The sequence below is a fragment of the Lycium barbarum genome, chromosome 4 (assembly GCF_019175385.1).
Source record: "Lycium barbarum isolate Lr01 chromosome 4, ASM1917538v2, whole genome shotgun sequence".
In the NCBI taxonomy this organism is placed as follows: Eukaryota; Viridiplantae; Streptophyta; class Magnoliopsida; order Solanales; family Solanaceae; genus Lycium; species Lycium barbarum.
Genome location: NC_083340.1, coordinates 52681774 through 52703411, shown reverse-complemented (window position 1 = coordinate 52703411; position 21638 = coordinate 52681774). Strand labels below are relative to the sequence as shown.

At 38.4% G+C, this 21638-nt stretch overlaps 1 protein-coding gene across 4 annotated transcripts in view; it reads left to right on the top strand.

Moving 5' to 3' along the window:
- Positions 1 to 1055: 1055 nt before the first annotated feature.
- The window catches only part of LOC132636020 (uncharacterized), a 44229-nt gene continuing 23646 nt past the window's right edge, over positions 1056 to 21638 (top strand). Inside the window, exons 1-5 of one of the 4 annotated variants that reach the window (XM_060352666.1) lie at positions 1056 to 1382; positions 1467 to 1611; positions 14595 to 14674; positions 15048 to 15086; positions 21087 to 21105. In XM_060352666.1, the coding sequence (XP_060208649.1) occupies positions 1224 to 1382; positions 1467 to 1611; positions 14595 to 14674; positions 15048 to 15086; positions 21087 to 21105 (442 nt within the window). In that variant the 5' untranslated portion in view covers positions 1056 to 1223. The remainder of the gene's footprint in view (positions 1383 to 1466; positions 1612 to 14594; positions 14675 to 15047; positions 15087 to 21086; positions 21106 to 21638) is intronic. The other 3 variants (XM_060352664.1, XM_060352665.1, XM_060352663.1) reach the window with 3 other exon arrangements.

The window sequence follows — 21638 nt, the reverse complement described above, 5'->3', positions numbered from 1 at the left end:
ATTGATCTAACCTTGTAAATATAATTGTACAAAAAGAAGTCCAACACCAGTCTAATTAGTGATTTCAGCCGAAGAAGGGGAAGAAAAAGTTAAGAGTCCTTGACACCAATAAAAAAAAAAAAAAAAAAGCTTTGGTCCATCCATCACTTGAATTTGTTCCAAGTCAAAAGACTAAGAAATTGTCATCTTGAATTTGTTAACAATCGTAATGCTCCTGTAGTATGAATTAGGCATAGCTAAGGGTAGGTTGCTTATGGAGAACCCGACAGAAAAAGAGTATATGGAAGTTGGTTCTTTGTGCATCCATTAGTTCTTTCTGCGTGAGATTTGAAAGAAAAGGGAATAAAATATCATCAAACAACGAAACGAGAGAGAAGGGATATGTAATTGACCATGGTTAAGATGTTCAGCAGGTAAATAAATCTTGCCCTTGTATTGATAAGTGGACACGTGTAAAAAAAATTAAGATAGAATTTGGAGAAGATTACCACTGGACGGGAGCCGAGTTCATGGACATAATATCTTTTCTGAAGTAATATCCACACTAGATTGACAAAAAAATTCAAGAACCAATCAATAAAGATAAATCTACATTAAATATTTTAAAAATTTCTCTAGTAATTCAAATGCAAAGAAAAAGGTGAATTTGAATTTTATCTTGGAATTGAGATTGAGGAAGAAGAAGAAAAAGAAAAAGAATGGTGCGTGCTGCAAAGAGGAGGAAGAAGAAAAAGCGTAAAGGGTTTTGTTTTTTTCACGTAAAAAATGCTTTTATATTGGAGTCTTTATGTAAATTAGACAACTTAGGGGTATATAAAAACTTAGCTTTTCAATGAGCTTATCCTCATTAATATAAGATAGAGTCCCTTTTACTCAAAATTTAGAACTTAAGTCCTTATTCCTTAAATAATAACTCAAAGGTCTCTTTTAATTACATCCCCGAAGTCAGGTTAGTTAGCAAATTGCTAAAAATAATAGTTTCGGGGGCAAATTGGCAAAAGTGGTACACATTCGGGTGCAAACTGCATTTCTGCGCCTTTCTTTCTATCCAGAGACTTTTTTCTAGTGCCCCTGCTGCAATCCAACTAATTTCTCCTTGGTAGTATTGGTGCCTATATTAGTGATAACTGTGGTGCTACTTACGCCCCCCATTTTGTTTCCACATTTCGATTCGAATAATAAAGGTTATTTTTCAGAATTTCAGTTGGTGTTTTCATTGATACATGGCATGTCATCAAGTGTCACATTATCAAATTCAATCTCTATGGAGGACTCTCTTTCACTTAGGGAGTAATATACGGGTCCTTCAATCCCATGGGAGCAGTTTTCATTTACGAAAGTTACATCCCATTTGTTCATTATCCACATCTCTTGTTAATAGGGTAAATTTTGGAAAAGCTTTTTCAATTGCTCCTTATCTTAAATGGTTGTCAACTCTAATGGTTGTTTTTATAATGCTGGGTCAGGGTTACTGCAGGGCCATTTCTGCAAATAATATTGAAACAGAACGCAGAGACGTGCTTTTTCATAGGTCAGCCACTATTGATCCTAGCAGACTCATGCTCGTTGATGGAACCTCAATAATATACCGAGCTTATTACAGACTCCTTGGTATGTACCACTTTTTCTCTATTTTATAGCTAATGTTTACTTGGGGTGTGTTTGGTATGAAGGAAAATGTTTTCTTGAAAAATAAGTGATTTTCTTACTTATTATCACGTGTTTGGTATGTAAGGTAAAAATTATTGTCGCAAAAGCATTTGTATAGGAGTTGGAGGTCTGGGTAGAGGTGTGTGGGGGTAGTGGGGATGGGCACTATGAGGGTGGAGTGTGTTGGAGGGTGGAAAGGAGATAATCAATGTGTAGTGACACATGTGGAACTTGTTTTCCCTATTTTTATTAGGGAAGTCATATTCTTCATTTTTAAGGAACTCCTTTTGCTAGAGAAAACATTTTCCAAAAAATTTGACCAACCAAACATGAGAAAATTAGAAAACATTTAATGTTTTCCTCCATACTAAACACGCTCTTGAAGTTGTGACTTTTTCTACTCTAATACTTGATGTACTATATCATGTTTGTTGAATTCATCCTTTGTTGTGGATGTTTGTGCTTTATTAGACATCAATTACATATTCAATAACATTTGCTTTAGCTTTGCATTCCTTATCTTAATGACCTTAATTTTCCCTTAGTGAAGAAATTGTTATACATTGGAATAGTTTTGGTATATTGATGTTGGTGTGAGGTCTCACAGAAGCCATTCAAAAGCCACTTTCACGATGCTTGAATGGTGGTTAGTTTAATTACAGATTCTGTTCGATTGCTTCTGCAATATGAGAATACAGAAAACTAAGGCAGTGAAGGGGGGAGGGGTGCACTGAAGTGAAGAACAGAACCGACAGAAATTAGTGACAAGTCAATAAATAGAAAGAGAAGAACATTCTGGAAAAAAAGATCATTGAAGTTGCTCAATGAGTTTATATGATCACTTGGAGAATCACATTCTTATGTAGGCATTGTATGTGCGTAACTTCCCCATCATGTTGATGAAACTCTTACCTTGTGTAAAAGGAAAAGGTCTTTGGTTGGAAAGATCAAGTATCAGTAAGTTCCTTTAGGAGCGAATAATGCACTGATTATTCAGTTAATCATAGATGTCTGAACTCTTCACAGAACAGAAGTACTATGGAATGAAGTGATCAATAGAAGAAAATCCTGCAATATATTCTAAAACATAAGAAACAAGACATCCGAAATTGCTGAATCCTCAATTAAAGGGATTTGCAGGCTAGAAACATACTCTCTGTCTCTGAAGTTCCATTGATAGCGAAAAGTAGTAGGAATTGGGGCTAAATAATGGGGACAAGAGAAGATTTGTGAAGAGCCTTATACAAAACTGGTATGCTGATATCATATGTTTGCAAGAATCTAAACTGGAAGGGGAGGTTAAAGAGATTATCAAAGATCTTTGGGGAAGTAGATGGGTAAAATTTGCCTGTTTACAGGCTAGTGGCACTAGAGGGGGAATTTTGATGTTATAGACAGTAGAGTGTGGAAAGGGGAGACTTTGGAGATTGGTGCATACACTTTATCTTGCTAGTTTGTGGCACTCGTTCAAGATTTTGAGTATGCCCCAAACAGCAGAGCAGAAAGGGAACATGTGTGGGATGAAATTGGGGCAGCAGGGGTCTAATAGAGGGGCCTTGGGCTGTCTGTGGTGATTTTAATGTTACAATATTTCCTTCTGAAAAAAATGAATTGCAGAAGAAGAACCCCTGCCATAAAGGAGAGGAATTCAAGATGTTTTGAAAATATAGAGAATATTATGCAGAAGATCAAACTGAATTGTCTTTTGCTATTATGTTTTTGTTGTAAATAGATATTTTCAGATGATACTGCTACCATAATTGATTTGCTAGATTCAATATGAGGTAGATCAGTTTAGCTTCTGATAAATATGGCTTCAGTACAACCCATGTACTGTGTTGCGCACTTATACATATATATATATATATATATATATATATATATATATATATATATATATACACACACATAATGGTTACCAGTTTCCAAAAAAAAAAATAAAAAAATAAAATAAAAGGAGAAGAACCCCTACCATAGAAGAATTCTCAGATTTTAAAGAAGATATGGAATTGTTAGATCCGAAGGAGGGTGTTACACATGGTACAAGGTTGACAATTGTAGAATAGCATCCAGAATTGATAAGGTGTTAATTTCTAAAGAATGGGATGAGAAGTTCAGAAATATCAAGCAGTCATTGTTGCAAAGACTGGAATCTAATCACTTTCCAGTCTCACTTCAGTGTGGGGTGTGGGAATACAACAAGTCTTACTTCAAATTAGAAATTGGTGGTTGAACATTGAAGGGTTTGTGGATAGAATCAGGGATTGGTGGAATTCTTTTGTCTTCACAGGGATGGCTTGCAAGTTCAAAGCTTTAAAAGACAAGCTGAAAGAATGGAGTAGAACCAGCCAAGGAAACTTGGGATTTCAAAAAACACAGATGTTGAGTCAACTAGCAACTCTAGATGCTATCCTGGAGAATAGAGTGTTGACAGAAGATGAATTAATAGTGAAAGCATCACTATTGATGGATTATGAGGAGCATTTAAAAAATGAGGAAATAGCTTGGAGGCAAAGATCAAGGGCTCTCTGGCTTAAAGAAGGGGATAGAAACACTAGCTTCTTTCATAAGGTGGCCAATGCACATAAGAGAAGCAACAACATTGATCAATTGGTGATTCAAGAAGAAACTGTGGAGTATCCAACAAAAATTAGGGGCGAAATTATTGATTTCTATGAGAGATTGTATACTGAATCAATTGGTTGGAGACCTTCATGCAATCTTATCAACTGTCCAGTGATTAATGAGGAAGAAAAAGCTGCTTTACAGGGAGAATTTGATGAACAAGAGGTGTTTTCATGTCTGAAGATGTGTGCCATGGACAAAGCTCTTGGCCCTGATGGGTACACAATGGGGTTTTTAATCTAATGTTGGGAAATTCTAAAGCTAGATGTCATGGCCACTTTTAACAACTTTCACTCTCAGGGAGTTTTTGAGAAAAGCTACAATGCAACTTACATAGCCCTAATCCCAAAGAAAACAGGTACCAAGAAGTTGAGAGATTTCAGACCCATCAGCCTTATAGGCAGTGTCTATAAGCTAATTTCTAAGGTGTTAACAGAAAGATTGAAAAAAGTTATAGGCAAGCTGGTGGATGTTCAACAGATGGCATTCATTAAAGATAGAGAAATAATGGATGCAATTCTAATTGCCGATGAAGCAGTGGACTAAAGAATCAAACAACGCAAGCTAGGAATCTTGTGCAAATTGGACATTGAAAAGGCATATGGTCATGTCAACTGGGAATTTTTGTTGAAGGTGCTTTCATGTATGGGTTTTTGAGAAAAATGGATCAAGTGGGTTAGATTCTGCATTTCAATTGGCAGATTCTCAGTTCTTATCAATGGCTCTCATGAAGGTTTTTTCCCGGCACATAGAGGGTTGAGACAGGGGGATCCTTTGTCTCCTTTTTTGTTTATACTGGTCATGGAGGGCTTGAATAACATGATCAAAGTGGCAAGAACAAATGATTGGATCAAAGGTTTTGAGGTTGCCACAAGTGCAAATGTAAATGCCAACATGGAAATCACTCATCTACAACATGCAAATGACACCCTAATCTTTTGTGATGCTGATGAAGAGCAACTGAAGATTTTGAGAGTAATTCTGGTACGGTTTGAAGGGATTTCTGGGTTACACGTTAATTGGAGAAAGAGTCACATATATCCAATCATGGTGTGAATAATATGGAGGAATTGACCAGGATTCTAGGTGGAGAAGTAGGGGAACTGTCAACTACTTACTTGGGTATGCCTTTAGGAGCCAAATCAAAGTCCTTGATTATTTGGAACTATACAACAACATACCCAGTGAAATCCCACAATGTGGGGTCTGGGGAGGGTAAAGTGTACGCAAACCTTACCCCTATCTGGAACTATGTGATTGAAAAATGTGAGAAGAAGCTATCCAGGTGGAAAACTTTTTTATCTTGATCACCCTTCCAGAGAAAGTCCCTCCTGATCTGTCTAGTCTTTTAATCACTCTTAGGAATGGGACTTTGTCTCCTTTTTTGTTTATACTGGTCATGGAGGGCTTGAATAACATGATCAAAGTGGCAAGAACAAATGATTGGATCAAAGGTTTTGAGGTTGCCACAAGTGCAAATGTAAATGCCAACATGGAAATCACTCATCTACAGCATGCAGATGACACCCTAATCTTTTGTGATGCTGATGAAGAGCAACTGAAGATTTTGAGAGTAATTCTGGTACGGTTTGAAGGGATTTCTGGGTTACACGTTAATTGGAGAAAGAGTCACATATATCCAATCAATGGTGTGAATAATATGGAGGAATTGACCAGGATTCTAGGTGGAGAAGTAGGGGAACTGCCAACTACTTACTTGGGTATGCCTTTAGGAGCCAAATCAAAGTCCTTGATTATTTGGAACTATACAACAATATACCCAGTGAAATCCCACAATGTGGGGTCTGGGGAGGGTAAAGTGTACGCAGACCTTACCCCTATCTGGAACTATGTGATTGAAAAATGTGAGAAAAGCTATCCAGGTGGAAGTCACAATATATATCTCTAGGGGTCAGAGTCACACTTATAAATTCAGTTCTGGATGTTCTCCCTACCTATATGATGTCTGTTTTTCCCATTCCTAAGAGTGATTAAAAGACTAGACAGATCAGGAGGGACTTTCTCTGGAAGGGTGATCAAGATAAAAAAGTTTTCCATTTAGTCAAGTGGGATAATGTTCTATTGGGGAAGAAGCAGGGAGGACTAGGTGTCAGGAATTTAAAGCTGCAGAGCAAAGCTCTAAGACTTAAATGGTTATGGAGGTACTCACATACACCTCAACCATACTGGGGAAGAATGATCAAAGCAAAATATGGGGAAGAAAACAAGTGGATGACTAAGGAGGTGCACGCTCCTTATAGTGTCAGTATGTGGAGATCCATTAGAGCTCTTTGGCCTTTCTTGTGGAACCATTCCACCATTAAGGTGAGTAATGGTCACAAGACTTCTTTTTGGGAGGACAAATGGTTGGGAAACACCAGTCTAAAGGAATTATTTCCTGTCATTCATGGGCTGGTAGTAAACCAACACAAGAAAGTAGCTGAGATATGGGACAATCATGGATGGAACCTTTAGTTCAGGAGAAACTTCAATGACTGGGAAATCAACACATTGACAGAGTTCTTTAGGCTACTAGAGAGTTTAAAGGCACACAAGAAGGAGCAGATAAATTGTGGTGGAAAGAAGACAGCAAAGGCATTTACAAAGTGAGCATAGCATAGAAGTTTCTGAACCAGAGTAACCAGCAGGTGCAACTTTGGCCTTGGAAGCACATTTGGAAAGTGAAGGTATCATTCAAAATTGCATGTTTCACATGGCTGTTGGCAAGGGAAGCAGCACTGACTCAAGAAAACCTAAAGAAGAGAAAATTCTCTCTTTGTTCCAGATGTTACTTGTGTGGTGAAGAGGGTGAGACAGTTAGTGATCTATTTTTACATTGTAGGATCACAATGCAACTTTGGAGGATCTTTATGAATCTTAGGGGCATTGTCTGGGTAATGCCAAATAGGGTTACTAATCTACTCCATAGTTGGGAGGAGCCCCAGACAGAGATAGATGGAGGATTGTCCCAACTTGCATTTGGTCGACAACATGGTGCTTTGAAGACAGTAGTAGTGAGGTACAAAAGATCAAGCTGAATTGCATCAAACTTTTTTTGTTTTTGGTGCAAACAGATTTACCTAGAGGAGACCAAATCCATAATTGAAATCCTAGACCCTTGTTAGATTTTCAGATTTTTGGATCAGTTTTCTCACTTTTGCTGTAAATATGGTTTCAGTGCAGCCTATGCACTGATTAAGTCAATACATACTAATGTTACATTTTAAAAAAAAGAAAAGTAGTAGGAATTTATCTTCAGCTAACAACTACCCATTTTAAAGTTGCTTAATCAATAGTAGAGCAATATTTACCTCCTCGAGCTCCCACTATTTTTGAAGTGCCAAACAGTGTTGTCAAAGACGCGCTTAAGCCCTGAAGCGAGGCTCAAAACATGTCGAGCGCTTCGCCTCGCTTTATGTGCGCTTCAGTGTCATCATCAAGGCTCTAAATACTCTCCATAGGAGCCTCTACCTTCACATTAGTTATTATTTTGTGAAAATAGTCTTTGTTAACCATTTCAAAAAAAAAAAAAAAGTCTTTATTACGTTTTGGTTGCTGGAACTTGTTTTCTTCCTGCTGCAACTTGCACAGAAATACATTTTTTTTTTTGATAACTGTATATTTGGAGAGGGAAACAAAGAGAAAGGAAGGAACAAGAGGTAGAAGAAAAACATGAAGAAAGAAGTGAATGGACATTTTCTTTCCTATCTTTGGCCTAAGAGGAAATGAAGAGATAAATAGAAAGAAAAGCATTGACCTATTTCCTTTAGTCACTAAGTAGGTGGGTTAATCAACAAGGAACATGACACTTTTTGTATCAAACTGAAAAAGAAAAGATTTTTTTATATAAAAATCTTTCCTTTCCCTAGTTTTCTATTTGCTTGCCTCCTGATGAGGTAGGATCTGTTGGATAAAGGAACAATAAAAACCTTTAGTTATATATGATGGATTTATGGGATCAAAGGCCCAAACAAAGAAAAGAAAAAGGGTTAGCAAGAAGCCTTTTTCTATTTTGGGTGGATAAGCCAAACAAGATTCTTAGTATGGTATTGTCATTTTGAGTTATCAACCACTTTCATTTTTATGTGCCCGTATTCAGAATTTGTTTCCTTATTTGCCTTTTTATTTTGTACTGATGGCTCTACTTGAGGTTTGGGTTTATTTGTGCTTGGTACTTGGTAGAACACAACAGAGAGTTCACAGGCATATTATGAAGTTTGTTTATCTTGTGGTGATGGTGTATTGGTTAAAGCTTAATATCAATTATTTCATATGTTGATATCAAACGCGGTACTAGACATTGCAATCCAACATTGGTGTAAACTGTAAAGCAATGCTCTAAGGCCAGAGTCTCTAAAAATAGGTTGACGGAAAGTTATATTCTCAAATAGAATTTGTAGCATGAAGTATGTTGTCATCATTAATAGACCTATGAAGTGTTAAATCATCTTTTCCCTCTTCATCCTGTTCTAGCCTTCATTTCTCATTTTTTATATTGTGAACCTATTTCCTTATTAGTTTGTGCCATAAAGGAGGACTCCTTTCTATATTTGGAAACAATTTACCTTTATGCAATGATTTATAGCCACACAAAATATATGTGACTCATTTAACACCACACGTTTAAAAATCTTATCTTCTTTCTTAAACTCCGTGCCCAGTCAAAATGATTCACATAAACGGATGGAGTATTTTTTTTTCTATTGGTAGGTGACTTCAATAATGTGATCCAAATTCTATTAGTTGATGAGGCTTTCTACAAAAATGTTTAAAATCATTGCCGGCATAATTTTCATGAGATAAGGTGTTTGCATCTTGTGGAATGTGCTTACTCACAGTCCAACTATTTAATATGTTTATTTTGTTTTAAGCCATACCTGATTTGCGAGATGACATAAGTCAAAGGTGTTTTTGTGCTTGACTGCCAGACTGACTTGAATGCCAGATACTTTCTTCTACTTGGCTTATGTTAGTACATTTTCTTCCAATAATTTATCCTTTGCTAAAACATCAATGAGTATGCTGTTAGCGGAAACGTAAAAGAAAGAACACAAGATTTAACGTGGTTCGGATCAAAATGATCCTACGTCCACCAGAGAATAGTTGCCTTTATATTATTAACAAAGGAAGGGGAGAGATCCCAATTACACCTAAGAGAATTGCTCTCTCAACTCTCTACTCACTACAAAGGATTTATGACTTTTGGGATGCTAAACAAGGAAGAATTGCCTCTCATTTTATAGGCATGAAATGACTTGGGCTCCAAGTGTGCTACATGAGCTTTTCAATTCTCCTCCACATCTTAGCATTCTTTGGCTCTAAGAAATGCATCCTTTGGCCCTAAGTATCATTTGGCTCCAAGTAATTGAGCATCCTTTGGCTCCAAATAATAGAAAATCATCCAACACATGAGTTTTTCTATCCCATAACAAAAACCAACTCTTTCAATCTCCACCTTGGTTTGCTTTCCGAGCATGCGTATGAACAACTATGGCCAAAACTTCTAAGCTTACTGGGTAACCCCGTTGTAAGAAACAAGAAGAATCAAACCATTATTGAGCATACCACCTCCACCTAACAACTGTTCTCTCGGAGTTGCATCAGTTGATGCGTATTCCAGCTAAGTCCTTGCAATGTGCAAACTTAGCGAGCGGGACTATCTTGGTCAACATGTCTGCAGCGTTATCGTCTGTGATAACCTTCACGACCTTGATAGTTCCCTCTTCAACAACATCTCGAATAAAATTAAATCTGACATCAATGTGTTTAGTGCGCTCATGAAATCTCTGATTTTTAATCAGATGAATAGCACTCTGACTATCACATATAAGAGTTGATTCCTGCTGAACCAAACTCAATTCCGCCACCAAACCTTTCAACCACATAGCTTCTTTCACTGCCTCCGCTGCTGCCATGTATTCTGCTTCTGTCATAGACAAAGCGATAATCGATTGCAAAGTCGATTTCCGGCTAACGGCACTGCCAACAAGAGTAAAGATGTATCTAGTTGTGGATCTCCTCCTGTCAAGATCCCCTCGAAATACCTCCACCACCTTTTTGAAAGGTCAGACCAACATCAGAAGCTCCTTTGAGATATCTCAATATCCGCTTGACAGCTTCCCAATGCCTCTTTCCTGGGTTGGACATGTATCTGCTTACCACACTTACAGATTGAGTAATATCTGGACGTGTGCATACCATAGCAAACATAATGCTACCAACTGCGCTGGCATAAGAAACTTTGACATATGCTCCACCTCATCTTCGAACTGAGGCATTTGTAACTCTAAAAGTTTAAAATGAGGAGCTAACAGTGTACTTATAGGCTTGCACGTATGCATATTGAATCTCTCGAGAACCCTTTCAATGTACCTCTTTTGAGAAAGATGTACAACACCGTCTTCTCTTGAAATCTCTATACCAAGAATTTTCTTTGCAGCTCCCAAATCCTTCATGTCGAATTCTTTACTTAACAGTTTTTTTAAAGCATTTATCTCTGTAATGTTGTTAGCAGCAATAAGCATATCATCAAGATACAACAGTAAATAAATCATTGAGTTACCAGATATCTTGTGATACACACAACTATCAAATGCACTCCTGGAGAATTCATGTGTAGTCATGAATGAATCAAACCTTTTGTACCACTGTCTAGGGGATTGCTTCAAACCATACAAAGACTTCTTCAGTTGGTATACATGATCTTCTTTTCCCTCAGCTAGGAAACCTTCAGGCTCATAGATTGTCTCTTCTAGATCACCATGTAAGAAAGCAGTTTTGACATCAAGCTGTTGAAGCTCCAAATCAAATTGTGCAACCAATGCTAGTAGCACGCGAATTGAGCTATGCTTCACGATCGGAGAGAAAATCTCATTGTAGTCAATTCCCTCCTTCTGACTGAAACCCTTTGCAACCAATCTCGCCTTAAACCTAGCATCTTCCACTTCTGGAATTCCCTCTTTCTTTCTGTAGACCCATTTGCATCAAACTGTCCTCTTCCCTTTTTGCCTTTTCACTAAGACCCATGTCTAATTCTTGCGAAGAGACTCCATCTCTTCAGTCATGGCTAACCGCCATTGTGCAGCATCCTTGCAAGAAGTTGCTTCAACATACCAGGAGGGCTCCAGATCCTTAATCTCTTCTTCTACAGCTACGAATGCATATGCAATAAGGTTTGCTTGATCTATAAGGCGTTCCGGTCTTCGTATCTGCCTCTTCTCCCTTCCCTTCGCAATTGTGTATGGTTCATTGACAACAAGTTCTTCAAGATCTACATCTTTTGACTCATCTTTAACCTGAGTCTCTTGATCCTTTTCCTTGGTAAGCTCCACTGGAAGCTCCACCTGCTTGTTCTCGTTTCCTGAAAACTCCACAGAAACTTTACAGGGATCAAGCACAGAGGATTCATCAAAGGTGACATCTCTACTAACTATCAATTTGAGTAAAGACAAACACCAAAGTTTGTACCCTTTTACTCTACCCACATACCCTACGAATATGGCCTTCTTAGCCCTTGGTTCAAGCTTTCCTTCATTAACATGATAATAAGCTGGACACCTAAATACTCGTAAATATGAATAGTTAGAGGGTTCACCTGACCATACCTCATTCGGAGTCTTAAAGTCAATTGCCGATGCTAGAGATCGATTGACAATATGAGCAACAATGTGAACTGCTTCAGCCCAAAATACTTTGGACATTTTGGCTTGTAGGAGCATACAACGAGCCATTTTTTTTTTTTTTGAAATTGGTAACTGAACAAAGGCATACAACGAGCCTTTTCAAGAAGAGTTTTGTTCATCCTCTCGGTAACTCCATTCTGCTGTGGGGTGTGCCTGACAGTCCTATGTCTTGAGATTCCATGAACCTTGCAGAAATCATTAAACTCTTCACTGCAAAACTCCAAGCCATTGTCTGTGCGAAGATATTTGATTTTTCGCTCCATTTGATTCTCAACCAAAATCTTCCACTCTTTAAATGCTTCAAAAGCATCACTTTTTGCCTTCAAAAAACGTACCCAAACCTTTAGTGAGAAATCATCAATAAAAGTGAGAAGATACCTCTTTCCGCCCTTCGATGGAAGTTTAGAGGGACCCCATAAATCTGAATGGATGTAGTCTAGCACCCCTCATCTCTTGTGCTTGTCAGTGCTGAAGCTGACCTTCTTCTGCTTCCCTAGAACGTAGTGTTCACAAAATTCAAGTGTGCTGATCTTCTCACCTTTGAAAAGGTTATGGTTGCTCAACATCTCCAGTCCACGTGAGCTCATATGACCCAATCTCATGTGCCATAATCTTGCCTTGTCATCATTAGATAACTGCACTGTAGATGCATTTGCAGAGCCAACAACGATGCTTCCTGCCAATGTGTAAAGGCCATCCTCCAGCTTGCCTTTCAGCATGACTAAAGAACCTTTAGTCACCTTCATAGTTCCTCCTTCGCTCATGTACCTATAGCCTTGTTCATCCAGAGTACCCAGGGAGATCAAATTCTTCTTCAGATCAGGAACATGACGGACTTGTGTAATTTTCCTTACGGCTTCACCATGGCAGCGGACCCGAACTGAGCCAATGCCAACTATTGCACAAGTTGCATTATTGCTCATTACTACGGTTCCTCCACTTTTCTCATAGTTGCTAAACCAGTCTCTTTGGAACGTCATATGCAGAGTACAAGCAGAGTCTAACACCCATTTGTTTCCATAACTTTCATTATTACACGATGTTGTAAGTACATAATCATTATCAGAATCATGTACCTTTTCAACTGTGGATGCACTCGCCTTTTCCTTGGACTTTGTCGTTGGGCAATCTCGTTCAAATTGCCCTTTCTTGCCGCAGCCCCAACAATCTGCATTCTTCTTGTTCACATGAGACTTTGATCTGTGCTTTGATTTACTCCTTCCCTGTTGGCTAGTCCGACCTCTCACAAAGAGCCCACTTGCCTGATCATCTCTGTCTCCTTCAAAATGCCTCCTCACATCACTAGAGTTAAGTGCTTGCCGCACTTGCTCAAGGTTAATAGGCTCCTTTCTATACATCATTGATTCTCGATATCACGATATCTTGAAGTCAATGAAAATAGCAAAGCACATGCAAGTGTCTCCTCGTCCTTTTTAATTCTTGCAATCTGCATGTCCATGACAAGTTTATTGAACGCGTCTAAATGATCTTGTAAAGAAGTACTTGACCCCATCTTAAATGTGCGAAGATGCCGTTGTAACAACATCCTTGTTGTCACTGATCGGTCCTGGTAAAGCCCTTAACTGCTTGGTCGTCTGTTCGGTACTTGGACTCACTTCACAAAGTACGTTAGGTGCAAGGGAAAGTTGGATTACACTCGATGCATCCCCTTCAATCTTCTCCTTGTCAGAAGCCGATGTACCATCGGGATACTTTCCGTCAATAGCATGGATTGAACCTTCCCTCCGCAGTAACGCCATCATCTGGATCTTCCAGCTATTGAAGTTGTTGCGCCCACTGAATCTATCGATTTCAAACTTCATGGAACTCATCTTTGCTTGTTCTTCCTCCTAGGATCGTCAAAGATTCCTAATGCTTTGATACCATTTGTTACCGGAAACGTAAAAGAAAGAACACAATATTTAATGTGGTTCGGATCAAAATGATCCTACGTCTACCAGAGAACAGTTGCCTTTATATTATTAATAACAAAGGAAGGGGAGAGATCCCAATTACACCTAAGAGAATTGCTCTCTCAACTCTGTACTCACTACAAAGGATTTATGACTTTTGGGATGCTAAACAAGGAAGAATTGCCTCTCATTTTATAGGCATAAAATGACTTGGGCTACAAGTGTGCTGCATGAGCTCTTCAATTCTCCTCGACATCTTAGCATTCTTTGGCTCCAAGCAATGCATCCTTTGGCTCCAAGTAATAGAAAATCATCCAACACATGAGTTTTTCTATCACATAACAAAAACCAACTCTTTCATATGCATATATTGCTTTCGCCATATAGTTAAACTTCTTGAATTGGAAAACTGGAAAAAAGAAATTAGAGAACACTTCGACAAGGGAGGAGTAAAGTTAGTGCATGTCAGGGTTTTGTAGCATAGCATGCTTCTACTTATGTTGTGTTGCAAATTCCGGATCAGGAACAATCCTTTCTTATTCTAAGATGCCAGTCTAAAAATCCGTACTTAGTGCATGTGAGGGTTTTGTGTTATTTGACTTGGTAACTTGAGAGTCAAGCTGGATCTTTTATCATGAGCCTATTTGACATGGACATGTATTACTCCTCTGCAAGTTTGGTGAAATCTACATTTAGTGATAACTTTTCTTTATGTTTTGAACAGCTAAACTGCACCATGGTCATCTTTCACACGCTGATGGCAATGGAGATTGGGTCCTGACTATATTTACAGCATTGTCACTTGTAAGTCTTTGCCTCTTTAGCTTCCTGATGTTGGTTGTGATTTTTTTAACATGGGAAAAGTTAGGGAATTTCGTATCTACATTGCGGGACTACCCTGTAAACCCTAGACTTCTTTGTAAATAGAGAGGTTTTCTGTCTTACCGAACTCCATGCTTGTTGAATACGAGGGTGAACTTTCAACAAACAATTTAGTAAATCCAGAAATTAAGAATTACTAGATATCTTTAAATTGCTCATTTTGGCTCAAGCAACTTGCTAATTTTAGCTCTTCCCTGGTTGTTTGAACTTGTTTGGATCTACTATAGGATCTATGTTGTCGTTTCCTTTTGTTTATGGTTCGTATACTGATCTAACAAATATGCTTTTCTTGCAGATTATTGACGTTCTGGAATTTCTTCCTTCACATATAGCGGTAAACCTTTTCTTCTCTTTAATGTCAAAATACTCCAGTATTAGCCAATAGGATTACTTCTTTAATTTTATATTCCTGTGACAAATTGCATTCGCTCAAGAAATTTGAGTCAGATCTGCAAACAAATACTGAAAAATTGGGTTATTTAATTACTACTGCAAGAAGGGTTAGGTTGTCAGGGTACTGCTCTAGTAGTCTATACTATACTGTTTGTGCTGTTGCTGCCGCTTTAATGCCTTCTAAAGGCGACTCAGATTTGATTGTATTATTATCAACTTGCGGTAAATAGCTTTTGTGCATTTTGGGTTTTAGTTTTAAAGAATTGCACGAACTTTTATTTCTTCCCCGAAGGTGTTCAAACTAGATCATGATGGACTAGTGTTTATCTTAGAATATCTTAAAATACACACTACCAACAAAGTCAAAGTATGAGCAGTGGTTCTCTGTACTTTTAAGGATTCATATGATGTCCTTTTTGTCTTTTTGGATTTTGCAAATTTTTCAAAGAAACTTTAGAAGCTTGGGATGACTTTATGAGGTAATTAGGCCCCTATGTTGCTTTGCTTTTTTGGATTATGGATGCCCATCGAGTGTATTTGCTACCAAATTGATGTTTAAACTTTTAGTTGGAGAATCTTATGAATGGAAGAGAAAGGAACTACGAGTGGAGTAATCTTGACAGCACAAAATCTTAGAAAGCGGAAGGTTGTCTGTGTCAGTTGGTGTTACATGTGTAAGGAGACAGGCGAGGATGTGGATCATCTCCTATGACATTTTAGGCTACCATGAGGCTATGTTTGGATATGTTTAGGTGGTTTGGTACTCCCTGGGTAATGCCTAAAACCGTGAAATATTTGATGTTCAGTTGGAAGAGCGGAAGAAAGAAGAGAAGACCTAGGGCTTGGAACGTGGTTCCACTTGCTTTAATGTGGGTAGTTTGGAGGGAGAGAAATATGAGAGCTTTTGAAGGTGTGGAGTCGAGTTTCTCTCAATTAAGGAGTAGTCTTCATTTCCCTTATTTTCTTTTGGTGTGAAAAGGAAGTTCCTTGTATAGATGATTGATTGGAGTTTGTAGAGAATCATATCCTTTTGTAGATGCTTTATCTTTTGGTATACCCTTTGTATACGGCCAATTTGGCCATGTTTATGAATGAAAATATATTTGCTTGATCAAAAGAAAGGAAAAACTTTTACTTTTCCCTGGGGCAAACAATTATATGTTTCAGACTTGCAGTATTTAATAGATTACTTACACAAATCAAAGAATAAATAATGTGTGAGAAATTATGAGAGAAAACTATTATTGAATTATGTAACTACAGTATTACACTGAGCCCTATTTATAGACACTACAATTCAATACTTTTCCATGTAGGATACTATATACAAATCCTATTCCTATTCCTATTCTAACTCTCCCCCTCAAGCTGGTGCATACAAGTCGTATGTACCGAGCTTGTTACAGATGTATCTAATACGAGGACCAGTGGGGGACTTGGTAAAAATATTTGCAAGCTGATCACGACTTCACAAATTTTGTAACAATATCTCCGGAGAGTATCAAAGTGACATTCAATCTCAATGTGCTTAATTCTCTCATGAAATAATTTGATGCGATATGAAGGGCCGCTTTGTTATCACACACAAGTTTCATCTGACTGAGTTCTCCAAATTTTAGTTCTGTGAGCAACTGTTTAATCCACACTAGCTCACAAGTTGCTACAAACATTGCTCGGTATTCTGATTTTGCACTAGATCGTGCAACCACACTTTGTTTCTTAACCAAATTACCTAACACAACATCTGAATGTAGAATGTCTATCGGAAGGTAATCTTTCCCAATCAGCATTTGTATATCCAACGACCTGCTCATGGCCTCGATCCTCGAAGAGTAGTCTTTTGCCTAGAGCTATCTTTATATATCGCAAAATGCAGACAACTGGATCCCAATGACTATCACAGGGAGAATCCATAAATTGACTTACAACACTCACAAGAAAAGAAATGTCAGGTCTAGTCACTGTAACATAATTCAACTTACCAACCAGCCGCCTATATCTTCCAGGATCACTAAGTGGCTCTCCCTTCCCTGGCAGGAGTTTAACACTCGGATCCATAGGAGTGTCAATGGGTCTACATCCCATCATTCATGTCTCTTTAAGAATGTCCAAGGCATGCATTGCGAAATAACAAGACCTGAGCTAGATTGAGCAACCTCAATACCTAGAAAATGCTTTAGTCTACTGAGATCTTTAGTTTGGAAATGCTGAAAGAGATGTTGTTTTAAACTAATAATGCCATCTTGATCATTGCCGGTAATAACGATATCATCAACATAAACCAGATAAATACACCGATTTGGAGTAGAATGTCAATAAAATACAAAGTGATTGGCTTCACTACGAGTCATGCCAAACTCCTGAATTACTGTGCTGAAATTCCCAAACCAGGCTCAAAGAGACTGTTACCATAAAGTGACTGGCGCAATCGACACACCAAGTTAGACTCCCCTCGAGCAACAAAATTAGGTGGTTGCTCCATATAAACTTCCTCCTCAAGGTCACCATGGAGAAAAGCTTTCTTAATGTCCATCTGATAAAGAGGCTAATGGCAGACAACATCCATGGGGAGAAAAAGATGGACAGATGCTATTTTAGCCACGAGAGAGGAAGTATCACAGTAATCTAGCCCAAATATCTGAGTAAATCAACTTGGCCGTTCGGACCAACTTTGACTGCATAAACCCAACGACAACCAACAGTAGATTTACCTGAAGGAAGAGGAACAAGATCCCAAGTACCACTCGCATGTAAAGCAGACATCTCGTTAATCATAGCCTGTCGCCATCCTGGATGAGAAAATGCTTCACCTATGGACATAGGGATGGAGACAGAGGACAAAGACGATACAAAAACATAATGGTGTGATGACATACTATGATAATCTAAAAGGGTATAATGGGGGTTAGTACGAGTGGACCGTACACCTTTTTGAAGTGCAATCAGTTAATTAGGAGGAGACAAGTCCGCAGTAGGGGCAGGGTCCGGTGTAGGACTTGAATCATCTGGGCATGATGCTGGACGTGGACGACGAAGATAAGTCAGGAGTGGTGGCACTGTGGGTAGAGATGTAGAGGTAACTATAGATTCTTCAAAAATTGGCATGTGTAAGACTGGTGAAGTAACAACAGATTCCTCAAAAGTCGGTATAGGTAAGACCTCTTGAAAAAGATTACGCGGAATCAAACACAAAGAAGGGTAAAAAGAAAAAAACAATACAAAAGCAACACGGAAGCAGATTTGTCAAAATGACCAGAAGAAGATGTAAAGGTCGAGACTCAAAGAATGTGACATCAGCTGGCATAAGGTATTGACGAAGATCAGGTGAGTAGCAATGATACCCTTTTGAACCCGAGAATAACCAAGAAAAACACATTTGAGAACACGAGGGGCTAATTTATCTTTCCCAGGGGTTAAGTTATAAGCAAAACATGTGCTCCTAAAGACACGAGGGGGAAGAGAGTATAGAAGTGACTGAGGAAAGACAACTGAATAAGGAATTTGATTCTGAGTGGAAGATAAGGGCATTCGATTAATTAGATAGCAAGATGTGAGAACTGCATTGCTAACTTGTATGTGGTGTCTGTTGAGTTATAATGCCACGTGGATTAGCTAATATGTGGTGGCTGCCAGATCAACCAGTGGATTAACATCAAAATAGGGCATAGAGTGAAATGACAAAAATGCCCTCCGGTAAATGTAGCCAGGATGTCGATCCTACCCAAAAACGCATTTGAGAATGAGACTGAATGAGAAGAGTGCGAACAGTTTCAATGAGGTGCCTATTCTTCCTATCTGCTACCCCATTCTGCTGAGGAGTGTATGGACAATATGTCTGAAGAATAATTCCTTGGTGAGTCATAAATTGCTGAAACTGGGAGGACAAATATTCTTAGGCATTATCACTAAGAAAACGTACGAATAGAGACACCAAATTGATTTTGTATTTCAGCACAAAAACTCTAGATTATAGAAAACAACTCATAACGATCTTTCATTAAGAAAATCCAACGTCTTGAATAATCATCAATGAGACTAACAAAATAACGAAATCCTAAGGTTGAACTAACTCTACTAGGACCCTAAATATCAGAATGGACTAAGGAAAAAATAGACTCTCAACACTACGTGGAAAGGTAGTGCGAGTGTGTTTCCCAAGTTGACACGACTCACAATCTAATTTGGACGGACTAGACAAACTAGGCACCATCTTTTGTAGCTTGAACAAATTCGGATGTCCTAATCATTTGTGAATTAAGTTTGGAGGATCTCTAACTAAACCTGCTATGGAGGAATTAGGAGAGGTAAGGTAGTAGAGGCCTTGTGATTTGTTTGTTCTGTACTGTGGTCTTGCATAACAAAAGAATCGTCAGGAAATATTATGGCACAATTTAGGGCACGAGTCAAATGACTGACTGATGCAAGATTAAAAGGACAACTAGAGACATAAAGAACTGAATTTAGAGTGACAGGGGATATGAGATTAGCTTGTCCAACTTCTTTTGCTTTTGTTTGGATCTCATTGGCTAAAGTAATATCGGGAAGAGACGATGAATAATCAATATTCGACAAAAGTGATTTATCACCAGAAATATGATCAGGAGCGCAGGAGTCTACAACCCACGATCCAAGGGTATTAGACTCTACGGCTGAGGCTACTTGTGGAGGTGTTTGCTTGCTTACTTGCTCGATACTGAAGAAACTCGATATATTTCTCTTCAGATAATAAACTCGTTGATTACCCGTAGTGTTAGCCTGAGCAATATGAGCATTCTTAGGTGGTTGACCATGCAAAAAATAACGTACTTCACGAGTGTGTCCAAGCCTATTACACTAACTACACTTAGGTCGAGAACTGCATACTTCACGAGTGTGTCCAAATCTATTATAATAACTACACTTAGGTCGAGATCTTCCAAGCCGACCTCCTCCTCATTGATTCTTTAAAGACTGTGATGTTCGGTTTCTAGATCTCCTTATTAAGGGTTCTACACATCCCACCTACAACCTTTTCCAATCGCTTCCGACACTACAGTAGATTTTCCGGCAACTTCAGCTTCTGATTCTAGGTCCTTGGGGTGAGCCTGGTTGTCGCGACCTAAACCCAACCATTCTCGATCAGTTTTTTGTGCGAACCAGTCAGTTTTCAGGCCACTGTCATTCAAACTCCAGGCCATTTTTCAAGTCAGATTTCGTTACGTCTCTCGATTTTGATATGTTTAACTCCAAAAACACGGGAATTGAAAATTCAAGCCCTCTGGCAGTTGGAAACTGGTTGAAATCTGGTCAGAACACCTCGCATGCGCTGGCGCGTGTCACAGACTCGCTCGCTGGAACCCTAGATGTAGCCGCGTGTGAGGTACCTGTTTCCAGTGACGCTGACTGGGCTTTGGTCGCCGGAGGTTGCTGGACCTTGTGGTGGTGTTGACCAATGAAAACAGAGATAGCTGCGAGCAGTCACCGGAAATTGCACAGTAACATCCCTTTTTTTCCTCTTTCTTTCTGCTGGATATCACTTGCAACACAGTGATTATTTTCCCGACTCTGATACCATGTGAGAAATTATAGGAGAAAAATATTATTGAATTATGTATCTACATTATTACAATGAGCTCTGTTTATAGACACTACATTCCTATCCTTTTCCCTGTAGGATACTGTGTACGAATCCTTTTCCTATTCCTATTCCAACATAATGAATTCCAGATATTTGCATAATTGTAATATAAAACCAGAATATAAATGTATGGAATGCCCATTTTTCTCCTAGTCTCCTTATAGAATATCTTGAAGTTGACCTTAATTCTGGTTTTATGGACGATTAATAGTTTCGGTCACTGGATGAGAGTCTCTTCATAAGATCTGCTTCATTTGACTTCTTTTGTGCACTTATTGTGACAAATACTGTCTCATTTTCTAACTTAAGTTGCACTCTTTGCAGGTTGTTTTTGATCATGATGGTAAGAGTTGTTATTGTACCATTTCTCTCTATTTTACCACTCTCAATTTTTGTCTGTCATTACGCCTTTAGCTTTTATGACCACACTCTTTGTTTTCGTACAAATGTCCAGCACTTACAACCTTTTGTTAGAGTTTCTCTAATTGCATTGCCATCGTTTCATGCATGTGACTTTTTGATTAGACGGAGCATATGTAATTTTGATATATGTTTTTCCTTGCCTTATCTCATTTTTATTATGACAATTCTTTCTTGTTACTTCACTTCTTAAAGAATGTGGTATATTTAGAATCATTGTAATTTTTATTTATCAAAAGCAGTATGTTATTCAGAATGTGCGACTAAGTTGGCGTTTGACCATGAATTTGGCGATATTTTAAAAAGTAGTATTTGAAATTAAATTGGAAAAGTGTATTCGGAAACAAAGTTGTGTGTTGGACATTCATTTCACGTGAAAAAAAGTTGAAGCTTTTGAGGGAAAAGTTCTTACTTTAAAAAGTGGTTAGAACTAGTTTGATTTTTGAGTTCGAAAAA